Genomic DNA, 22,997 nt, shown 5'->3' on the forward strand with positions numbered 1-22,997 from the left:
TTATGTTGTGCCCAGCATTCTCCTGTGCTCTGAAATCTAAATGTGGATAAGCATAAAACAACACTAAAATAAACACTACAATACAACTTGTTATTTGACACACACAAGGTTGTTCATTTGTGTGTATAAATATAAAACACAGGCTATATACATATATATATACAAGTATAATTAATACAACTGTTAATTTGATTAGAGCTTTGACACATATATCTTTATTTATATATGTATAACGACTCCCTCGGGCGATATCATATGGTATAGCTAATTAATCTGGGTCAAAACGTGTTGTGCCCACATGCAAAGGTTTTAAACTGACTTATCCATGCGTGGTATTATAGTTCAATCAGGAGAGACGGGATGTATGGAATACATGTTTATTATCGGGTCACATTATATAAATGAAACATAATGATGACAGTTTATAACAAGTGAAGGAAATGGTGTTTGGCGATTAGGCCCAGGTTTTGTAGGATATCATTCGGGAAGGGAAAGAACCGTTTCCGATGAACCCCCCTGGGTCTAGACACTGATGGTGGTGATAAGTGGTTAGGTCCGGTTGGAAGGGAGAAGGTTGAGCTTGGCCCTGAGTTGGAAGCAGGAGGCGAAGGGGTGGAGGAGGGTTGCGTGTTGACACCTGGAAGACAGCTGATGGAAAAGGGGAGAGCATATATAGAGGGATTAACAGGTGCGATGATTAGGCTTGTGAATGGAGGGAAGTGATAGGTTAGCTGAGGAGTGGCGCTCCCTATCATTTAGTGAAGGGAGCGAGTATTGCCATGACGCGCAATACAAAGTGATAGGTCTTCCTGCCTGAACTTGCGCTGAGCTTCATTTCAATCAGGAGAGACGTGATGTATGGAATACATGTTTATTATCGGGTCACATTATATAAATGAAACATAATGATGACAGTTTATAACAAGTGAATGAAATGGTGTTTGGCGATTAGGCCCAGGTTTTGTAGGATATCATTCGGGAAGGGAAAGAACCGTTTCCGATGAACCCCCAAAAGAAGTGAAAGTATGGAGTACTGAACGTGATGAAATCTTACCTTGTGGTATGCAGTGGAGATCTATGGATGAAATGAGAGGTTAGTGCATGTGGGGATTTTAGACATACTAATGCCTCCTAGGCATCCTTCCTGGACGTACAGGGCTTCCCGGACATACAGGGCGTCCTGGACATACAGGGCATCCCGGACATACGGGGCATCCCGGACGTACGGGGCATCCTGGACGTACGGGGCGTCCTGGACGTACGGGGCTTCCCGGACGTACGGGGCATCCCGGACGTACGGGGCTTCCCGGACGTACGGGGCATCCTGGACGTACAGGGCATCCTGGACGTACAGGGCATCCTGGACGTACAGGGCTTCCCGGACATACGGGGCAACCTGACTTAGCAGGGACACATTTAATACGGACCCGAAGGTTACAACCTGGACGTACAGGATTAGACATGTCAAGATAAGCATGAGCCGCGGGGCGAATATACGTGCTGACATACTAAAGAACCACCACCAGTTATATGCATACGTACCAATTTAAGGTTGGAGAGACCTTTGGATAGCCAGCACGGCACTGAGGTCCGGACGAATGTAGGATGAGAAAGCGGAGGAGGACCACCGTCCGAGTTGTTGCAGGGATGAGGATGAGACGCCTTGATTAGCAGCGGAAGTAGCTGCACCTATTCTAAATGAATGCCCCGTGTATAGGAGGGGGGATAACCCGGATTTCATGAGAACTTGCTTTAAATAGTGGTTGAACTGTCGTTGAGTTAAGGGAAAATTCCCTGAGATAAGAAATAATGGAGAGAGGGGATTAGAGGTAGGTCTAAGCTGTAGGAATTTGATCATGGATTTATAAGGGCAGAACTGGGAGTCGTTGCGGGCGGCGATGACGGAGCAGGCGCCGCCGCATTTGGAGTGCTTAAGATGTAAGCTAAAATGGCTGGCGTGAAAGGATATGTCAGACAAGCAGACGTCTCGATTGGAATCGAACGTTAGAGAAGCTGTGGTAAATTCACCTGTTCTGAGAAAAGCATAAGCTAGGAGAAATAAAGCATCAAGTAGTGCATCGATATAAGGGGAGAATAACCCACTTCTAAGTTTGGAGAGCATAAGGCGTAACGTGGAGAGTGTAATAGGACGTCTCCGGTCTAAGGCAGGGGGAAATGTTTTAATAAGACCTTTGAGAATGAGTTTGACTGACTGGTTTGTGAACAGGCTGGGAAAGCCGGGATCGGAACAGCGAATGTTAAACTGAACTCCTGCTAAGAGGCCCCGGATGTATTGGGGTTTAAGGTGGCGATCAGTGGCGCAGTAGCACATGAAGGCGCATACGGTGGAGATGAGAACAGGTTTAAGTGTAATGCCTACGGAAAAGCAAAATAAAGCGAACGTTCTCCAAGCGAAATCATATGTTTTAAGGGTGGAAGCGGCTAAGCCCTTCCTCATGAAAAACCTGGTGGATCCGAGGTGCCTTGCTAGGGGGCTTCTATTTAGAAGAGAGAGAGAAGATGCAGGGGAGGAATCCTGATGGGTTGAGCGCTGGCCTATTACACTCTCCACGTTACGCCTTATGCTCTCCAAACTTAGAAGTGGGTTATTCTCCCCTTATATCGATGCACTACTTGATGCTTTATTTCTCCTAGCTTATGCTTTTCTCAGAACAGGTGAATTTACCACAGCTTCTCTAACGTTCGATTCCAATCGAGACGTCTGCTTGTCTGACATATCCTTTCACGCCAGCCATTTTAGCTTACATCTTAAGCACTCCAAATGCGGTTCCGGAATTTCTGGAACGGGAAACGAGAGAGGGAATCAGCCACTGAGTTGAGGTGGCCGGGAACGTGACGAGCGGAGATGAGAAAGTTGTGGGTGATGGAAGACCACGTGATGCTTCTCATGAACGGCATGATGTCACGGCACGGGGAGCGCGCTTTATTAATAATTCCGACCACTGATTGGTTGTCACAGAGTACTGAGATCCGCTGCCGGGGCCAGAGGTGACCCCACACGTGGCAGGCAACAGCGATCGGAAAGATCTCATGCAGAGCGGAGGAAGAGGCATGGCTGGGGAATGCCGGAGGCCATGAGCCTGCGAACCACTATCCCTGAAAGAAACCCCCAAAACCCACGGATGGGGCAGCGTCCGTGAAGAATCTCATGGAGTCGGAGGAGTACACGAGGTCGTCGTAGAAGAAGGTGACGCCATTCCAGTGTGCGAGCAGGAGGGACCAGAACCGCAGGTCAGAGCGGCAGCCTTCATCTAAGAAGACGTGGTCATGGAGGTTTTCTACAGCCGACGCTGTATCCAGGAGCCGGGAAATAAAAGAGCGCCCCTGAGGGATAATACGCATGGCGAAGTTGAGGTGCCCGAGCAGGGAGAGTAGCTGCTGCTTGGTGATAACTTGTTGCTCACAGAAGGACTTTGTAATGTCACGAATGCGCTGCAGTTTGTCCGTGGGGAGAGACGCTTCCATGTCTACGGAGTCGAGTGTAATGCCCAAAAACTCCAGGCGTGTGGTGGGACCTAGCGTTTTCTCTCCTGAGAGGGGAACACCTAACTCCTGAAAGCATAGTTTGAGTTTTGCTAGAGAGGCGCCTGAGTTGTCCCGAGGGGGATCTATGAGGAGGAAATCATCCAATAGATGCAGGACGGAGGGGATTCTGACGATGTTCAGGAGGATCCAGCAGAGGGCTTCGGAAAAAGAATTAAAGATGCAAGGGCTACCTCTGCACCCGAAGGTTAAACGGACAGCGAAGTAGAGTTTGGACTCCCATCTGATACCAAACATGTGCCACTGAGATGGGTGAATGGGAATTATTTTGAACGCGTCAATAATGTCTGCTTTGGAGAGCCACGCTCCTTGCCCTGCAAATTTGATGAGCTTGATGGCATTATCAACTGAAGCGTAATGAAGAGAAAAATACTCTGGGGGAATAAGGCTATTGATGCTGCAAAACGGGCCAGCGCGAGGAGCGGACAGATCGAAGATCAGCCTTTTCTTCTCAGAGTATTTGCGTGTAGCGACCCCTATTGGGCTTGTCCGGAACACTGGGAACGGAGAGGAATGGAAAGGACCGATTAAATATCCTTTCTTGAGCTCTTTTTGAATGAGCTGAGAGACTATGGTGGGTTCTTTGGTGGCTGACTGCAGGTTTTTTGCCACTAAAGTCACTGAGGGGGGGGGAAAGGACCCCTACCCTGAACCCTTGAGAGAGCCCTGACAAAAGATAATCAACGAACACGGGATTTGGGTGAGTCGAAAGCGCAGCTGCTAAATGTGTGGTGTTAATGGAAGTTGAGGGGTGATGTTTTAAGAGGTTTTTCCACCACGTTGATTCTGGCGCGGGAAGGGGGGCCGGCGCCTTGGGCAAACTGACCTCAGGTGAGCATCCCTGCAGGTACTGCAAATATGAAGAAAAGTACAATAAGGGTAGGAACACACGTTCTCATTAAAAGAAACGCAAATATTATTATCCCCTTGTTTGATCACCTGACGGTTTGGTTTATTGTTCCCAGAATACTGCGTGGGGAAAACGTTAGACCCGGAGAGAGGCACTGAAGGGCAGAGTGGAGAGGTGTGGCCCTGCGCTCCGCAACTGATGCACGAGACGACTTGTTGCCCGCCGGTAGCCATAACGAGCAGCTCGGTATCCAGCACGGACCAGTCCAGGCGGATGTTAGAATGAGCTAAGTGCAGCACTGCTTTGCTAGAGAAACTTTTATGGTATTGGTAAAACACGGATTTCCCGTATTTGATGTGAAGATCGCCGATCATGGCCAGATAAGCATCTAACTCCACTCTCCTTTCAGGGTAAACTGCGCAGAGGGCATCGCGGAAGATGCTACAAGCTACCAGAAATTGCCCTATAGAAAGGTCTTTGAGGAGCCGGGGGTCTGCAGATTTAAATACCGCAGTAATGCTTCCTCCCGAGGCGATGGCTTTGTCGCACTCCGGGGACGGCAGAATAAGGCTGACTAAATTCATGTCTTTCCCGTCGAGGATCTTAGCTCTGAGCCGTGAGGAGATGTTAGCGGCTTGGGGAATGTAGGGCCTACCTGAGGGAGGAGCCGGGAGGGCGGAAGCCAGAGAGTGAGAAGGAACTACCGTGCCTAATGCAAAATCTTGACCCGGCGGGGCCGCCGCAGAGGTTGAAGCTCCAGCCTGGCCTCTCTCCATGGACTGGAGGCGAGCGTCGATTAGGAGCATAGAACTTGCCAGAGATTGCAGTGTGTTGACAAGGCTGCCATCGAAGAGGGGCTGAGTGCCGGAGCTCCCGGGCTGAGTGGCGCTGGGCTGGGCGGCACTGGGCTGCTGAGCGCCGCTGGAGCCAGCCTGAGGAGTGGAGGATGTTTTGGCCGAGCCAGCTCCTGGAGGACTCGCTTTTTTAGTCCTTTTGCCCCCGCGGCCGCGAGAGCGCCCTCTCCCTCTTCCGGGGGGGCTGGCTGGAGCTGCTGGCCTGGGCTGGGAGACCGCGCCGGAGGCTTGGTCCGACAGCTCACGGAGCTGGGAAAGCAGGAGATCTGGGGCTGGGGTGATGCCCTGCTTGCGGAGATGGGCGACGAGGAATTCTGCCTCTGCTGTGCGAGAGCCGCTGCGGGCGCTCAGACGAGAACTGAGTCGACGGTGACTTGAGGAGTTTGACGCTTCCTCTGGAAGTGCATTGGAATCGGGATCAAGATCCTTCTAAAAAGGTAGGATCTCTGAAGAGTCTGAGTTAGACATGTTTGTTTTTTTTTCTTTTTCGTATCCAGTGTTTTTTAGGCGTAAGAGGAGTGTAAGCTACCAACTTAGCGCGTTGACACCTGGAAGACAGCTGATGGAAAAGGGGAGAGCATATATAGAGGGATTAACAGGTGCGATGATTAGGCTTGTGAATGGAGGGAAGTGATAGGTTATAGTGATGTGTCGGTCGCGAACGAGCCGATTCTTTTGAACGGCTCTTTGGTATGAACGAGGGGAACCGAGTCGTACTTGGTGAGAGCCGTTCTTGTTATCGTTCAATTGTTAGTCCGCACTCACTGCCTGCCAAAATCCACTCGCCTGTTAAAAAGCTTGATTTTGTTCCCCAAACGTATTCTGTGAAGACCCGCCCCTACTCTGATTAGTAGGTTTCAGCAGGAGGAGTGAGATGGGGTGGGTCTTAACGGAATACGCGAGAGAGAGAAGTCATAACAAGTGGTAGGCTACAGGACAGGTAGACGACGTGTTTTTCGGATGGAAAATGAGCCAAAGGCGAAAACGCAGCAGCATTTTGATGCACTTCAACCAAAAAAGCGCACCATTTGTAAAGGCAAAATATCCTTTAAAGCAGGGCCAACAAATGATCTCCATCGCCACTTAAAAACACAGTATCTATATTAAGAGTTGCGTGAATTTCATTCAAGGCAAGGCAACTTTATTTACTTAACACATACGGAGGGTAAATTCAAAGTAGTACATTCACGGACATGAATGACATGGATATGGCGCCACCTTGTGTCGTGTTTACAAAGCAGATTATTGACATTAGGTCTGGCAATACAGTCAATCATTATCCTGGTGATTATTTCACAGACAAACCAAGTAACCCCGCCAAAAAAAACGGCTCTTTTGAACGGCTCTTTTGAACGGCTCTTTGAAAGGAACGGAGCCATAAGATCCGGCTCCCTTCAAAGAGCCATAAATCCCATCACTAATAGGTTAGCTGAGGAGTGGCGCTCCCTATCATTTAGTGAAGGGAGCGAGTATTGCCATGACGCGCAATACAAAGTGATAGGTCTTCCTGCCTGAACTTGCGCTGAGCTTCATTAATAGCAAACAGCAACGTTCAACTCCTTTAATGGTATATTGCAAGTGCAATAAGAAGCTACAGGGACGTTAATCTACGTTGGTAATATTAACTTTATTTAATACAAGATTTACATCACACAGCCCATGTAGTATAATATTTTACAAATGATGAATTACAGCAAACTTGTTCAATATATCCATTATTACAGCTCCGTGGGCTGGCAGTAAGGCGATATGGGTCCGTTCTTATTGTGCATCCATGGGTAAAGGTAAAACTCATGTAGCGCTGAACACGTCACATCACATGAACGTGCCGGTGTCGGTACCATATGTGTTCGGGGTACCATATGTGTTCGGTCCCGTGGGTTAGATGCACGTTCATAATGCAGAGGGAAATAACTCTCAGAATAACGCTATTAGCACATTTTTACAACTTGAGGAACGAATGTTTTTAATAAGGGCTATACAAGTGTTCATACTGGGTAGTTTATTTAGTTTAAAAAAAATTATCCAACGATTTACAGACCACTCTTTCCCCATGTAAGTCAATGGGAAAAAGTGTTTCCGGGCCGTGTCTATCGTTTTTCCCAACCCAGTTTAGATTTAACCACGCCCACTTCCGCATTACGCAAGGATCGACGTAGCTCTACGCGATAGCGTCATAGACTTCATCTTCGGCGGTCGCGGTAAAGCAGGATATTGAATAGTTGTTTTTTGTCTTTCCAAAGGATTTGTTGACTGAAAGTAAACGATCCTTTAACCAAAGCCATATCGAAGAGTCCTGAGATTGTATTACTGGTGTTTTATCATCTATAAATAGCCTGTGTGTATCCTCAAATTCTGTTTTCAGGACAAACAAAAGACGTTTTAAATATCTTATCAGAATAGCCTGTGTGTATCCTCAAATGTCGTTTTCAGGACAAACAAAAGACGTTTTAAATATCTTATCAGCTGGTGTAAGTGCAGAATATTTAATATAACTTTGACTATTACTGTGTACTTCATTTATCTGACAGCATTATTTAATGATACTGTTTTATATATATACACACATTTATTCATTTATAAACATATATATATATATAAACACACACTTATATGTACTCACACATGTATTTATTCATTTATACACACAGATGTATTCATTCATTTATACACACACTCACATATATACACTTTATATTAATTCATGTGTACACACACACATACATATACATATATATATATATATATATATATATATATATATATATAAACAAAACTATACAATATAATAAAAACAGTTGCAATAATAACATAATATGGTATGATCAATTCTTCCCTTTTGTTTTTGCTCCCATATTTCAATTAAAAGATATTTTTCAAAATCAATATTGGTGGGGGCTCTTTTGCAAAGATAATCAATAACACCACCTGACAGTTGTTGCAGATTATACAGCATACTTGGTACTTACACATATGTGCGATGGTCCCAAAAACGCCAAAATCTGCACTGTAAAAAAGATATATACATTTATTAGGCACTCTGAATAAGGGTTGACTGTGTAATAATCATGCCTTTTAATTGGTGTATATGTCTCACCAGGTGAAGGCTGGGACAGTGGGAGGGGTGAGGTAGGAACAGGGGACTGCTGAATGCTGAAGTCCCAGGATACAATCCCAAGTTGACTGCAGGCAGGTTTACCGTCACTCACTGTACGGAGGCTCAGTCACTGGTATACTTTTATCTATAAAGCTATGTTGGGCAAACTCCCGTATTATATCTGTTCATTGATAAAGCAGAAAGTTGCAAGCAGCTATTGTCTGCGATCGCAGGATACAGTCTTGTTAGATGTGCCAAGAGTAAGGACTGTCTTAGGTAAGACAGCTTTTATGTGCGCAGCTTCACTTGCTTGGAACAGTCTACAGGCAAAATTGAAATTGAGCATTTTTATTTCTCTGAATGTATTTAAGGCACGTCTAAATGAAATGCTTTCTGACACTCTGTGTATTTGTAAATGTTGAATAATGTAAATATAATATCCTCTGTTGTTTGTTTGTATGTTGTTTTTATGTTTCATGTGGAACTAAATGATGCAGGTCTCCCTTGTAAATGAGATCGATGATCTCAAGGGACCAATCTGTCTAAATAAAGGTTTGAAATGAAATTAAATGAATGATCCACTTACCTGTTTGCATCAACTGCAGGAGGTATTAAATTATGAATTAACATTACCTCAGCACTGCATAAGTGTGGTCGTCAGTCATATTGACAAAGAAGCACTTGTAGTGCCGGTGTTACAGTATAAGTTGAGTCATGACAACTGGCGACATTCTATTATTTTCGTCATAGGAATCCGGGGCGTGTACATTGAGGACCCATTGTTGACTTACCAGGAAAGAAACATCGTTTGTCGTTTACGTTCATCTTTTGCTATATCTGCCTTCCTCAGATCACTTTGCTGCACATTCAGTACTCGTATGTGAGGTTGTGGGTGAGAGTCCGATATCGTGACGCTTACAGGGAGGTATCGAACATTACAAAGTAGGTGACTGTGTGGATGCCTGTTCAAAACATTGCAAACTTCAATAAATCATTTAAATTATATATTTGTGTCCGACTTTCATTTGTTCATCGTTCTTAATGTGATGTATAGTAGCTTTGATAGCTGTCCATACCTTCAGACAGCCTAAAAGTAAAACACAAGTTGTTTATTCACAGCCCGAACGCTCATCGAGATGACTGGATCAGTCATGACAACTTGTGATCAGCTCCGATTAAATTGTGATATCAATTCTGTAGCTAACCTCCAGGGAGCACGTTTATTTTATGAAATAAACGTTAAACGTATAGGCTTAAAGGCATAATAGAACTACCATATTATATGTATTCAATTTGTGCCCCGCTGGACTTACTTTTCTGTGGTTTACCGTTACTGTGACATATCAGTATAGCCACGGAAGATAGTTTGTGTGTTTAATTCCCATACATCAAGGTTATTTTCATGTATGTAATTGTTTTTCCTGCACAGTGTAGAGTCTTGTTGTGATGAGAGGGATACAGGTATTTCATAAAATAAACGTGCTCCCTGGAGGTTAGCTACAGAATTGATATCACAATTTAATCGGAGCTGATCACAAGTTTCATGACTGATCCAGTCATCTCGATGAGCGTTCGGGCTGTGAATAAACAACTTGTGTTTTACTTTTAGGCTGTCTGAAGGTATGGACAGCTATCAAAGCTACTATACATCACATTAAGAACGATGAACAAATGAAAGTCGGACACAAATATATAATTTAAATGATTTATTGAAGTTTGCAATGTTTTGAACAGGCATCCACACAGTCACCTACTTTGTAATGTTCGATACCTCCCTGTAAGCGTCACGATATCGGACTCTCACCCACAACCTCACATACGAGTACTGAATGTGCAGCAAAGTGATCTTAGAAAGGCAGATATAGCAAAAGATGAACGTAAACGACAAACGATGTTTCTTTCCTGGTAAGTCAACAATGGGTCCTCAATGTACATGCCCCGGATTCCTATGACGAAAATAATAGAATGTCGCCAGTTGTCATGACTCAACTTATACTGTAACACCGGTAAGAAGGAGTTGGAGGCGGAGTATTTAAAAGGGATTTCCACTCTTTATTTTCCATCAAGCAATAGTAGTATCAGACATGTACTCAGTGAGGAGGGTCAAGTTAGAGTGCGTTGCTAGCTCTAGCTTGGCAACCTATATCTCCGGTGTTACGCTAAACCAGGTCCGTGTAGGAACTGTGACCCAAAAGTGAATTATGGTTAACTAGAGTCACCACACACTATTATATTGTATATTGTATATTATGCGGCGTTTAAAAGGACGGTATTTCGCTTGTCAGATTCAGATTTCGCGGGTGTGCCGCGTGAGGCAGTGATGTAACCATAGGGATGTAACTCCAGGTTGATGCTGTGACGTAACGCCGCGTCGATGCTTGCGTAATGCGGAAGTGGGATCTAAACTGGGTTGGAAAAACGATAGACGCTTCCGGGCCTGGCAACCAAACGGAAGTGTAGAACCGCCGTTTGGCCACCACGAATATTTTCATCTGAGTTCGGCGCACTTCCCGGGGGCTTGGTTGTGACCAAGCGGCAAACTCTGGGGAACAGCCGGGACGCCAATACGGAAGTGCAACACACTGCAGTTCATACATGGGCCGCTAGGGACTGACTGCAGAAAGGAGCAATTTCCATAGACCCCCATGTTAAAATGCCCAACTTTACAGCAGAAAAAAACATGTTTCTACCCATGGATGTGTAACAGTGTAAATAATTAATGTGTGTTTTAATAAAACCTGTTAAACTGGGACTACAGCCATAGTTTTGTAATTTTATTTTATTTTGAAAAGCCGCAGCCGGAAGCTAGTGTTGCGCTGAATGTGGTGCATTTTGGGAATCCGTCAGTGTTTGAGGATTCTTAGCTTTGGGTGAGTTGTTGCTCTGTTCACTCAGTGGTAAATATAATAATAATTGTGATCTACGTGCACTATTCTGTGTATAATCTATCTGCATTTATTGGTTATATTTTATGTTTAGATAAATGTTTTTAGATTCTGTAGTGTATCACTTTTTAAAAGAATTGTACATAAACTGAGAGTGAGTCATTTTTCAGCTAACTAGTTAGCCGCTAACGTCGTGGAGTACATGTGGCATTTACGTCACTGATGTGAAACTTTCCTTTGTAGAGCAACATCTCACTATACTGTGGCTAAACTGTGGATCTGTGGGTTCATTCCATGGATTGCAGGTATGTTTATTTTGAGCTGTTAAATGTTTTTATTGAATACTGTTCATCTAAGTAATTTGATTAATCTTTATTGTCACAATTACAAACTAAATTGATTTATGTTTGTAATACATGTTATTGGGTTTCTTTATGTTTGTATTTAGAATCCTTTTTCTCTAAACAAATTATACCACTATACGATCACTGTAACAGTGTTAGAGGATTCTTAGCTTTGGAACAACATCTCAGTATACTGTGGCTAAACTGTGGATCTGTGTGTTCATTCCATGGTTTGCAGAATAAAAGCTGATTGATATCTCAAACTGACTCTGGTGAAGTAAAATAAAGCAACAGCAAAGCAGGACCCAAGTGTCACAGATGCAATAAATATTATTATCAATATAGTTAGATTCCACCTTCATGATTATGAATCTGTGAGTGAATTGTTTTCTAACACGAACCTTTTATTTATATTAGGTCTTAAAGTTTTTGCATAAATTAGGGTGTGGTCACTTTGATGGACATGTACATACCTCACTGTCAGCTAACAGCAACTTGTCCACTCTGCTCGGCTACAACCATAGAGGCTACAACGTTAGTTAGTCATAGTACTGTACTTGACCCTTTAGCTTTAGCCGTGTTCGTGGTGATTGTGCCTTTTAGGGAATATTGTTACAAATATCAGACAATTAAAATGTCGTGCTGTGCGCTTGAATGTACTAACAAGAATTCCAAGAAGTCTAAAATGATCATATTATACATGTTAATCCCGTTCGCAGGTGTTTGTGTGCTTGGTAGCTTAGCTTGTTACTTATTAGCCAGCTAAGGACCTAACCCTTTATACATACATATACATTTTAGTTTATGATTCAGCCTTGGGTAAGACTTTTATAGTCTATGGCTATGACGCCCATAATGCTAAACGGGAGCAAATGTTAATAGGGGACCCAATTATCCCAGTGGTGGCCGCCAGACCTAACGGAGCCGCAGGGGGCTAGCTCCAGTCGGCGTCCCGGAGCTAGCCCACTGCGACTTCGTTAGGTCCGGGCGATGGAGTCCGTTGTTATAACTGGAGATCAAGGAATGCAGCGAAACGCAGACTAGGTTCGCCTGCTGTAGTATTAGCTAAATAAATTATGTTGAACAAGGCTTATTAAGCTGAACATCGCCACAATTGTTCTGCTATGTATCGGTACTTATTTTCTAAACCTGTGAATGACAAGCATTAAGAATAACAAAATATAGCTAGTTCTCTTGCAGATTGTCTCATTTGATTATGAATGTAACGTTTATATATGGGAACTACACTGTTAGCAGTAACTTGGTATGCATCTATTTCATGTTAGCTTAGCTTCTTAGCCTGAGCTAGCTCTGTTTACTTCCAGTTCGGAGGCAGCAGGTCCCGCCTCGGCTCCGCCTCTTTGCCCTTATTTGGAGCAGGCAGGATTAGACTCTGACGTCGCTGTCGAGCCGTTAGTGGCCGACTCCGCTTACTAAGGGCTTCTCGGCAACTCTGCAGAATTCTATGGGTGACGTCAGGTACACTATGTCCATTTATATATACAGTCTATGGTTGCGACTCGCAATTAAAGCGAAGAAGAAGAAGAAGAAGAAGAAGAAGATGTCATAACTGATTTATTCCCTCCAATAAATATAAGAGATTGCTAAAATAAATTTGCTTTTACAAGATGCCTGTGTGTTTTGTACCAGGTTGTAATCACAACAGTAATCATACCTCTTGCACGTTCTATCGCTTCCCATCTGATGAAAGGACCAGGAGTCACTGGATCAAACATATCAGGTAATATCATAGACTTAATACTGGGTAATATACATGTTATGCATGGAACATTTGTCAAGTTAGCTACCTAGCTAGTAGCGAGCACGTTAGTTAGCATTACATTACTTAGCCTTGTCATTTTTATTAGCCTTAACATGAAGTAAACCAAAATGTTAAACAGTAGGAGTATTCATGATGGTAAGTATTTAGTATTTCGTGAAACATTTTAAGAGTAGCCTACTGCCCCCCTCCACCGGGTGCTAAGGGGGCAGTAAGTGCTAGGCTAACGCTACGTGGACGTGTTTCATTGTGATGATAGTGAGGGTGAGTCAATCTGTTTGTTGGCAAGACAGTAGTTGAGTGATTACTGAGAGAAAATTATTATTATTATTATTCAAAGAGATAATTATTCAAAGTTGTTCAAAGTGTTGTTACTTTAATGTGTTGTTACTGACCTTTTTCTCTTTTATTTTCTTTACCTCACCTGTAATCTGCTGAGACCTGCTCTGGCAACCTGATTTCCACTCTACGTATTTGGTTATGGTACATTATTTATATACATCAAAGGCACAATGCGCCCCCCAGAGCTGCACCCCACATAGACACGTATTGAGTGTGATATTTTGCATAGGTCATGTGAAATCATCTTTACACACTTGAAAACTGTAGGAGCGGCAACTTGTTTAGAAAATTGAATTTTTAATATCCGATAATAAAGTTGATATGTTTTCTTTATTCTTCTCTCTTCCCAGCTCCATCCATCACCATTCTCTGTTCCTGCAGGTCCTGCTTGCTAATCAATGCTCATATTTCTTTACACAATTACAAATAAAGTAAATGTACAAATGTAGCGTTTCATTTCAGACGCCTACCCGTGCGGGTCTGTGATCTGCACGAGGTGGGCCCCTGCTGAAAAGGAAACCCCCCCCGCAGGACTTGATACGCCCCCTTGATAAATAAATTTAATTTTAATGAAACCAGCTGCAATGGATCATGGATCCACAAGGGGGAGCCGTGAAAAGCTGCCACACTGGAACTCATGTGAAATAAACAGCTGATAGATCTACAGGTGTCTGATATAGCGGATATTTGTTAAGATCCATCTGTCGCGGATAGGATCATATTCTGTGCTAAATAAGAGACATGTAATCATTTACAAAACATCACCATGTTTTTATTTAACAAAATAATGTTGTTTAATTCACGTAGGTGTAAGAACAAAACCATCGCTATGTTTTTTCATCAGGAAATGCAGCCCGGCTCAAACAAACGATTTTCAATCATCATCCTCACGATCACTTAATGTATCATATGTTTGCGAATTGAAATGAATGCACTAATACATGTAGTTTAATCCACTTGAGTTTACAACAACACAAATAATCGCTTTGTTTTTATATCACATCCGACCAGTGGAAAATGCAGCACGGCTCTCACTACCGATAATCCTAATCCCACGGGCAAACAATAATATGTACAGTGTTAATAATTTACTGTATTATTGGTGTCTAATATTACTGCTATAACAATCACACATTGAGTTGTTAAAATCAGACCGTTGTTTTTTTTTTAAACAGTCTGAATGAAACGGCAGCTCTCAGGTGATCAGGTGTGTGTTTACCAGTGTTGGGACTAACGTGTTACAAACTAACGCACACAACTACCTTTTGCGGTAACTAATAACGTTACTAGTTAACTATTCCCATTCAGTAACGCCGTTATAGTTACTGTGATTTAAATGGGTGCGTTACTGCGTTACATTATGTGATCCAACTGAACCGAATCTCCCTGCAGATGTAATTTACAGGCGAATACAGCGATGTCCTCTCACAGTACCATGGAAAAGTGGAAGTGACCAGAGAGGATTGATGATTGGTTAACGCGGGGTAACATTTCAGGGTAAGCCAATCAGAGACAGAGTTGGGCGGGTCTTGCCTTATGGGGAAAATACACAGAAACACAAACACTTGCTTAGGCTAACACACACACATACACGGCAACGCCCACCACTAGCACACACACACTATGGCAGATGCAAGTATCAGCGAGAGCAGCAGCGCATTTACAACTTGGAGATATAACCACTATTTTCAATTTGTGGGGATAAAGGACGCACAAAATATTACGGTCAAATGTAAACTGTGTGCAGGACAGAAAGCATTGTCCACATCGAATAACAGCAATGCCGATCTCCTGAAGTCGCCAAAGACCCACCGTCTCAACCACCGGCAGTGACCCAGATGGAGCAACACCATCTAAACAGCCAAAAAACGATCGCCACATGTCAACCAGAGTCAACTAAACAGATTGTTTGCTGAAAATAGTTTGTTTGTCTTCAGTGTCAGTCTGACCGTTTATTATTTATCTAATTGTTACTGCCAAAATAGTGTAGTTGTTGTTGATGTGTACACTGTGGTGATTGACATTATTCACCCACGGATCTATGGGTTGGGGTATTGTTCTGCACGGACATTTTAGTGAACCGGACTTCCAGTTTCCGCCGGTCTTCGCTTCCCGGGCATGAAGTTGTTTACAATGGTTTTCAGATGCTAAATAAAGGTCTAGCTTGTACCTTTGATACCCCGCCTCCGACTCCCATCTCTCGGCACCACAACACTGCCAAAAGAGTGTAGTTGTTTTTATTTCATATTGCACTACTTAGAACTTGATTGTTGAGGCCACAATAAAGATGCCTGCTTTATTGTTATTGCACAGATTACATGTACTGAGACAACGAAATGCAGTTTAGCTTCTAACGGTGCAACAAGCAGTAAAGTGAAAAGTAATGTACACAATCTACAGAATAAAATATATAATTAATTGAATGATGAATAAACAGTGAGGGGTATGAATACACTAGATATACACAGCAGCCTGTGAGCAGTATTAACAGTGTGTATGAATATGCTAAGATATATAAAGTATGAAAACGGTAAACAGTGCAAGTATAGCATACATGCCAACCTTTCCAAATCCAAAAGAGGTAGGTTTGCGCGTGGCAAATGTGCACGCCCAAATTAGGTAATCAGAAGAAATGGAACCCCAGTAATCACATGTATAAACCATGTATTTAAAATATATTGCATAATTTTATGCATTTTTCAGAAAAAGTGGTAGTTTGGTAAAAAGTGACATCAACGAAATGTCTGGTCTGTAAAATGCCCAAAAAGTAAAAGAATGGGAGATAAATATCCCAAAGTCTCCACATTTTATTATATTTTTAATGTGTTTCTGGTCCTCTTTCAGTGGAGACAGTGTAGATGAAGGATGTGTGAGGATGTAGAACTCTTGTGTGAACATTGGATAAAGCCAGGTTCATATTCTTGTTTCATGTTGTTGACATATTAGAGTCAAAGGTTTGCACAGAGCGAAATATCTTTGTGTTGCGCCATAAATCAGAAAATACTGCATTAAAAAAGTCATTTCCTGCATTTTTATACTGATAAAGTGTGATATAAATAATGTACAGGCTTTCAGATTGCTGTAGTTTACTAAACACATTAACGACATGTTTGGTGTTGAAAATGTCAGAAAAGGTGAAAGAATGGGAGATAAATATCCCCAAATCTCAAAGTTGTATTATATTTTGTGTGTGTTTGTGGTCCTCTTTCAGTTGAGACACTGTAGGATGCTTCCGGAAAAGACCAAACACTGGATGTCTTTCAGTCGCCAACATGTGTTTTCGAGACACTGATATTAACGGGGAAATCCTGCAGGACTCAAACGCCTCGTCGGGGGTAACGCTGCCTTTCCCGTATCGTTACCCCCAGTCTGCACGTTGTTTCTCTTTCAGAAACACAGAGGACTACTGTTTGTATGATGCGATCACGCTGCAAACGATGTCCACCAAAAGTCGAGTCCAGTGTCTATGGAGTGTCATTTTTATTTGTTATAGTTTGGGAAGATTGAAAATCGGTAGGGAAAGCAGGCGGTAGAAACATGTAAAAAGCGGTAGACTACCGCCCAAATCGGTAGGGTTGGCATTTAGTATAGTATAAAATATATGGATATTAATTTCATGATAAACATTGTTGAACAATGATGAAAAATGTGAATGGAAGTGGCGACGTAAAACTGACACAAAACAACAACAAACTTTTGCCGGGCCAATGAAGAGTTTCATCAGCAGCGGGTACAAACCACCAATGAGCGCTCAGCTCGAGATACCAGCGAGTCGAGAGAGTGAATTATATCTTCATTTTCTCTTTTGAGAAGCCCCCACCCCCCATGTTGCAAACTCTTTGTTTAAAGCTAATTGGCCATCAGAACGTGTGGAGTAAGTCTCCCAAGGGGGATGCTCACATTGTTACATTTTCACAATGTAACACATTGTGTTACAATTGTGAATACACTGTGTTCTACATTCCTACATTCCACAGCTCCCCCCCCCCCCCCCCCTCCTGTGATTTCCCAACCCCCAGTCTGTAGGTTTGTGTTCGCTGCAGCATGTCTGTTAGGCCCCGCCCCCCGCACACAGAGAGACACAGGGAGATCGCTCTTCTGGAGTGAAGAAAGCGGAAATAATGATATTGCAAGTAAGAAACGTAAGATGCATTTTGACAGACAAGATGGCCAGTCCGCCACTGCACCCAGCCCAGCCCACGTAAACTGTCAACGGGGGGAGCCTCGCTGCTGGGGGAACGGTGGACCTAGTGTCCCGACCGGAGTGGGAATAATAATAACAATAATAATAACCCATGCATTTTATCCATTAATTTCCCCAACATTGTGGTAAAAAAAACACGTTTAATCCATGTTGGTGTACTACAACTACAAAAAGCATCGGTTTGTTTTCTCATCGGGAAATGCAGACCGGCTCAAACAAACGATTTTTAAATCATCATCCTCACGATCATTTAATGTATCATATTTTCGCCGAATTGACATGAAAGCACTAATAAATGTAGTTTCATCCACTTGAGTTTACAACTACAAAAATAATCGATTTGTTTTTATATCACATCCTACGGGAGGAAATTCAGCAGCTCTCACTACCGATTTTTAATCCTAATTTAATCATCATCTTCACCACGATCATTTATGTTTATGTTCGCCGAATTGACATGAAAGCACTGACAAATATGAATATACTGTAGTCAACTAAATTAAAACGTTATTAACGTGCCTAAACTCAGTAATTCACCATTTCTACGCATGACAACAAACTTTGTCCGTGTTTGGTTCTCTCGCCGCACAGTGAAGCGTTCCCGCATTGACGTCACTTCCGGCTTCCCCCAAAACTTCACAATGAGTCGAAGTAATTTCCCCGCAATGTTCGAAATTATTGATATTTATCGGAACGGTATCGCACCTTCTTTTTTAAACTGACGGTTCGAGATGACGAGTAGCCCAATATTTCTTTGCACAACAGTTGTTGGGATGCTGTCACAGGCTCTTTAAACTGTCGCACTTTCTGTTGTTTCTATCGCGCATTGCCGGTATGAAAGGGTCTGTGCCGGAAATATCAAACATTTAATAAAAGTGAAAAACAATGAACAAGACTTAACATATTAATAATAATTAATTATATTTATTCCGTTTGGATGTAGGATTTTTGACTTTGTTTAGAGCAGCGACTAACTCCCCTTTCGTGTAGCTCTCAACATGCCCAGACTTGTAGTGATTTTCGCCTCGTTCTGAAAGAAAGAGGTGAAATATGCTAACATGACAGCCATCTTTGTGTTGGTGACGCATATTGTGCGAGACCAGAGACATGTAGTTCACAGAGCGGCTCCACACAAAAAATGTGTTACTTCACAGTTTTACGACACATTCTTATTTTTTTTACTTGCTACATTTTCTTTTAAATTGACAAACATCATATGTGTGCTGTAAACTCATGTTTGTGCTGGGTGTATGAGGGTTCAATTAATGGGGTTCAGTTTATGTGTGTGATACTTTAAATCTGGGTGGAGCTTCGCAGGGTTTATTGATGTGTAGAGGGGATACATAAATGAACGTCATTGAGATTGAGGAATCAGGAGAGGCCACTAGTAAGTGTGATTATTATATTGAATTTGATTTAAGTTGTATGGGATATGTGTGATCCTAATTGTTGTATTGTTGTTGTCCTTTTTTCTTCTAAGGTTAACAACCTATTTGAATTTGATTAAATTATCAAACCTAGGAGTTGTTTCCGTCCATCTTGATTCCACCCATACTGTCGGGAGATAGACAGTACAGTTGTTAACTAACCGCATCGGGAGGAAAAAGGTTTCAACCGATGGCGAGAGACAGCTAGGAAGATAGACTACAGCAACGGTCGGCGGGAAGTGAATGCCCGAGGCTAGCAAAGCTAGCAAGGACCGTCGAAGCTAGCGGAGCGGAGCTAACGAAGCTAGCGGAGCTAACGAAGCTAGCGAAGCTAACGAAGCTAGCGAAGCTAGCGGAGCTAACGAAGCTAGCGGAGCTAACGAAGCTAGCGGAGCTCGCGAAGCACCGAGGGACGCCGGTCCGCAAGTAGAGCTGACGACCGGACGACAAGGAAACCCCGTGGTCGCAACGGTCGGCGGAAAGTGAAGGCCCGAGGCTAGCAAAGCTAGCGGAGCTAACGTGGTCGGAACACGTGAGTGACAAGGCTATTTTCGGCGCTATCTAGCCAAAGAAGCTAGCGGTAGCATAGCAAAGATGAAGCAGTAGCTAGACAGCAGACTGAAGGTTGCCAGGAAACAAAGCTAACCAGCAAGAAGACAATAACTAGCTAGCTAGCACACTGAAGGGTGCTAGCATACAAAACCAAGCTAGCTATCCAAGTCAAAGACACCAAGCTATTGGCTAGAAAACGAAGCCAACCAGCTAGGTATCCAGCTAGCTAGCCAGGATAAGACAGATTGAGCTAAACTCAGCCTTAAATTCAGAGAGATGATTAAGGGGGAGGAAACAGTGAAGCATCTGAAAGACCTGCGGACGAGGGCGAAGGTGACTCTAGGTCGTAAGGTGAACTCAGTAACAAAGATGGTGAACACTATGTCAGAGGAGGAGTTGATGAAAGAATATGGTGAAGTCCACAAGGTCGCCACCAAAGTCACAGAGGCCAACAGTGAATACCTGATGAAATTAATTCTGAACGCTGATAGCGACGAGGACCAAGTATCAGAAGAGCTGAGGGCAGACGTGGAAAAGACGGATGGAGAAACCAGCCAAAGGCTTGAAGAGATCAGTGAAGTGATTAAAGCAAACCTTTGGTCTAGGCATGGAGAAAGGAAAGTGATGTTTGCTGTCGGGGAAGCGGAAAAGGTCTATGAGGAGGCAGAAGCGACACAAATTGACCTAGTAAGCTATGAGAGTTACGAAAAGCAGCTAAATAATTTAGAAATACTCATTAAGGAATTAAAAGAAGTGCACAGCACCTGGAGGGGATGGGCTCCTGAGACTGCTAAAACAGATGTGGAAGAGATAGTGCGCCAGCTGGAGACAAGGAAAAATACACTCAAGCGTCAAAAGGAAGCTGAGTTTAACAAAGCACGCGGTGCAGCAGAGTTGGCACGCACCGCAGCAGAGGATGAGCGCGCCCAGTTCGCCCTGGTTCAGCTAAGACAAGACCAGGCCCAACGCTCTAAATTGGCCGAGGCTCAGATTGCAGCAGAAGAAGCACGGTTTGAACTCATGAAAGCGCAGCACAAAGCAGTGGAAGAGGCGCACACTACTGGCGTGGCAGGCACGGAACCCAGAGACAACCCGATGGGAGCGATATCAAAGATACGACTCAAGCCGGTAAGCCTTCCCAAGTTCAGTGGCAGTATGAGGGAGTTTCACCGCTGGAAAAAGGACTGGGAATCTTTGCAGAAGCAGGGAGAACCGTCCGGGTCGCCTGAAGTCAAGAAGTTCCAGCTTCTAGACAGCATGGAAGAGAAGGTAAAAAAGGATGTCACATTGGCCAGCTACAGTACAGTCGAAGACATGTTCAGAGTACTGGAGAACCGTTACGGGAACAGGTCCACGATTGCACTGCAGATCGTCGCAGAACTGGAGAAGATACCAGCTGTGAAAGGAGACCAGCCGAGGAAGGTGATAGACCTCATCCAAGCTGTGGAAAAGGCTTTGGCAGACCTCACAGACCTCGGGAACCCTGGAGCCATCAACCACCCGCTGATGATTAGGTCTATAGAAAGCAAGCTGCCCGACCAGGTGAAGCGAGAGTGGGTCATCTTCAAGGCTAAGCCCGAAAACGGTGTCACCCCAGTCAACCATTTCAATGCGCTTCTCAAGTTCCTGAAGGAGCAAGAAGAAATTCTAGAGAGCTTGGAACAACTGAAAATAACAGAGACATCTTAAAAAATGGAAAAGCCGCAAAACAGGTTCGAGAGGAAGTATGCCTACACAAAAGCTACCAGAAGGGACACTCCAGAAGGGGAGTGCGTCGTGTGTGGAGAGGAGAAACACAATAACAAGTTATTCTTCTGCAAGAAGTTCAAGGGGTTTGGCTTGGCTGAGAGAAAGACTGCTGTGAAGAAGGTAGAAGCATGCCGCGTTTGTCTTGGATGTCACGACGTGGTAGAAGAGTGCACAGACAGGTTCCTCTGCAACAGGGAAGACTGCCAAGAGGGGACCTCCTCGGACCACCACTACCTCCTCTGTCCAAAATGGGAACAGCTACCAAAGGGGAAACTTGGAAAAGGCAGTGAGAGGGTAAGGGAGCTAACAGAAGAACAAAAGCTAGCCTTGTCCAAATGTTCCCCAGAGGCGGCGGCGGAGATCATGAAAGCTTTCAGTAACAGCAACAAGACTTCAGTGACAAGGAGCGCTAGGAAGGATGAAGGTGGACTTCTGGAAGAAAATAGACTGACCGAGCACCCTGTCATCATGATGCTGTTGGAAGTCACTGCCAACGCGGGGCAAAAGATCGGAGCTCTGATTGACCTCGCATCAGACACCAACTACATCACTCATGTAGCGGCTGACAGGCTCGGTCTGAGCAGAGAAGAAGTCACTCTGATTGTGCATGGAGTTGGAGGAATGACCGTGACAGTCAAGACGAAGAGGTACCTCCTGCGAGTAAGAGTCAAGACCCCCAAAGGTACTGTGAGGGCTCACAAGCTGGTTTGTTATGGCCTGGAGGAGATCGCTAAAGTGCATCGGAGCGTCAGACCTGAACAGCTAAAGAGGTTCTTTCCGGAGGTTGCAACGGAGGAACTGAAGAGACCAGACCATGTCGAGCTTCTCATCAGTCACAGAGAGGGGAGACTCGCTCCACAAAGACTGAGGATAGTTGGAGACCTCGTCTTATAGGAGGGCCCACTGGGTAAAACCGTGGGCGGAGCACATCCCAGTCTGTTCGAGGATGTAAAATTGGCAATGCACCAGTCTGAGACGCACTTCGCTCGCTCGATGAGGACAGCTGCAGTGGGGTACAGAGAAGTAGTTGAGAGTCCTGAGATTCTGAGGGAAGAGGAGACCAAGAGCCTGACTCAGGAAGTAAAGGCGGAGACCAGGAATACAACTGCAACAAGGAGAGAAGTTCTCGAGTGGTGGAAGTGGGACAGCATCGGTGCGGCCTGTGAACCCAGGTGTGGTGGGTGTCGCTGCGGGACATGCCAGCCAGGAGGAAAGGAAATGACCCTGGCAGAAGAAAGGGAGCTGGAAGTGATTAAAGAGGGGCTGTCCTACATGGCCAAAGATGAACACTGCCTGACTCCGCACTGGGACGCATCTTACCCATGGACCGAGGACCCAGCCTCACTTCC

At 44.1% G+C, this 22,997-nt stretch overlaps 1 protein-coding gene across 5 annotated transcripts; it reads left to right on the forward strand.

Moving 5' to 3' along the window:
* The first annotated feature begins 4,321 nt into the window (after nt 1-4,321).
* On the forward strand, nt 4,322-22,077 carry LOC307030131 (uncharacterized protein). Of its 5 annotated transcripts, none has more exons than XM_079666375.1 (3): nt 4,322-5,705; nt 11,494-13,857; nt 14,067-22,077. In XM_079666375.1, the coding sequence occupies exon 3, from the start codon at nt 20,176-20,178 to the stop codon at nt 21,586-21,588; it is 1,413 nt and encodes a 470-aa protein (XP_079522501.1). In that variant the 5' UTR covers nt 4,322-5,705; nt 11,494-13,857; nt 14,067-20,175; the 3' UTR covers nt 21,589-22,077. The 5 variants fall into 5 exon arrangements, with proteins under 5 accessions (XP_079522501.1, XP_079522499.1, XP_079522503.1 ...); XM_079666377.1 differs by lacking the exon at nt 4,322-5,705 and adding an exon at nt 11,220-11,235 and having other exon boundaries at nt 11,494-11,555; nt 13,245-22,077; XM_079666373.1 differs by having other exon boundaries at nt 11,494-22,077.
* Nucleotides 22,078-22,997: the final 920 nt, after the last annotated feature.

The sequence above is a fragment of the Notothenia rossii genome (genome assembly GCF_949606895.1).
Source record: "Notothenia rossii genome assembly, chromosome: 2".
NCBI classification, from domain to species: Eukaryota; Metazoa; Chordata; class Actinopteri; order Perciformes; family Nototheniidae; genus Notothenia; species Notothenia rossii.

Coding starts and splice junctions, on each gene's coding strand:
- LOC307030131 (XM_079666373.1), top strand. CDS start 20,176: ATGATTAAGGGGGAGGAAACAGTGAAGCATCTGAAAGACCTGCGGACG.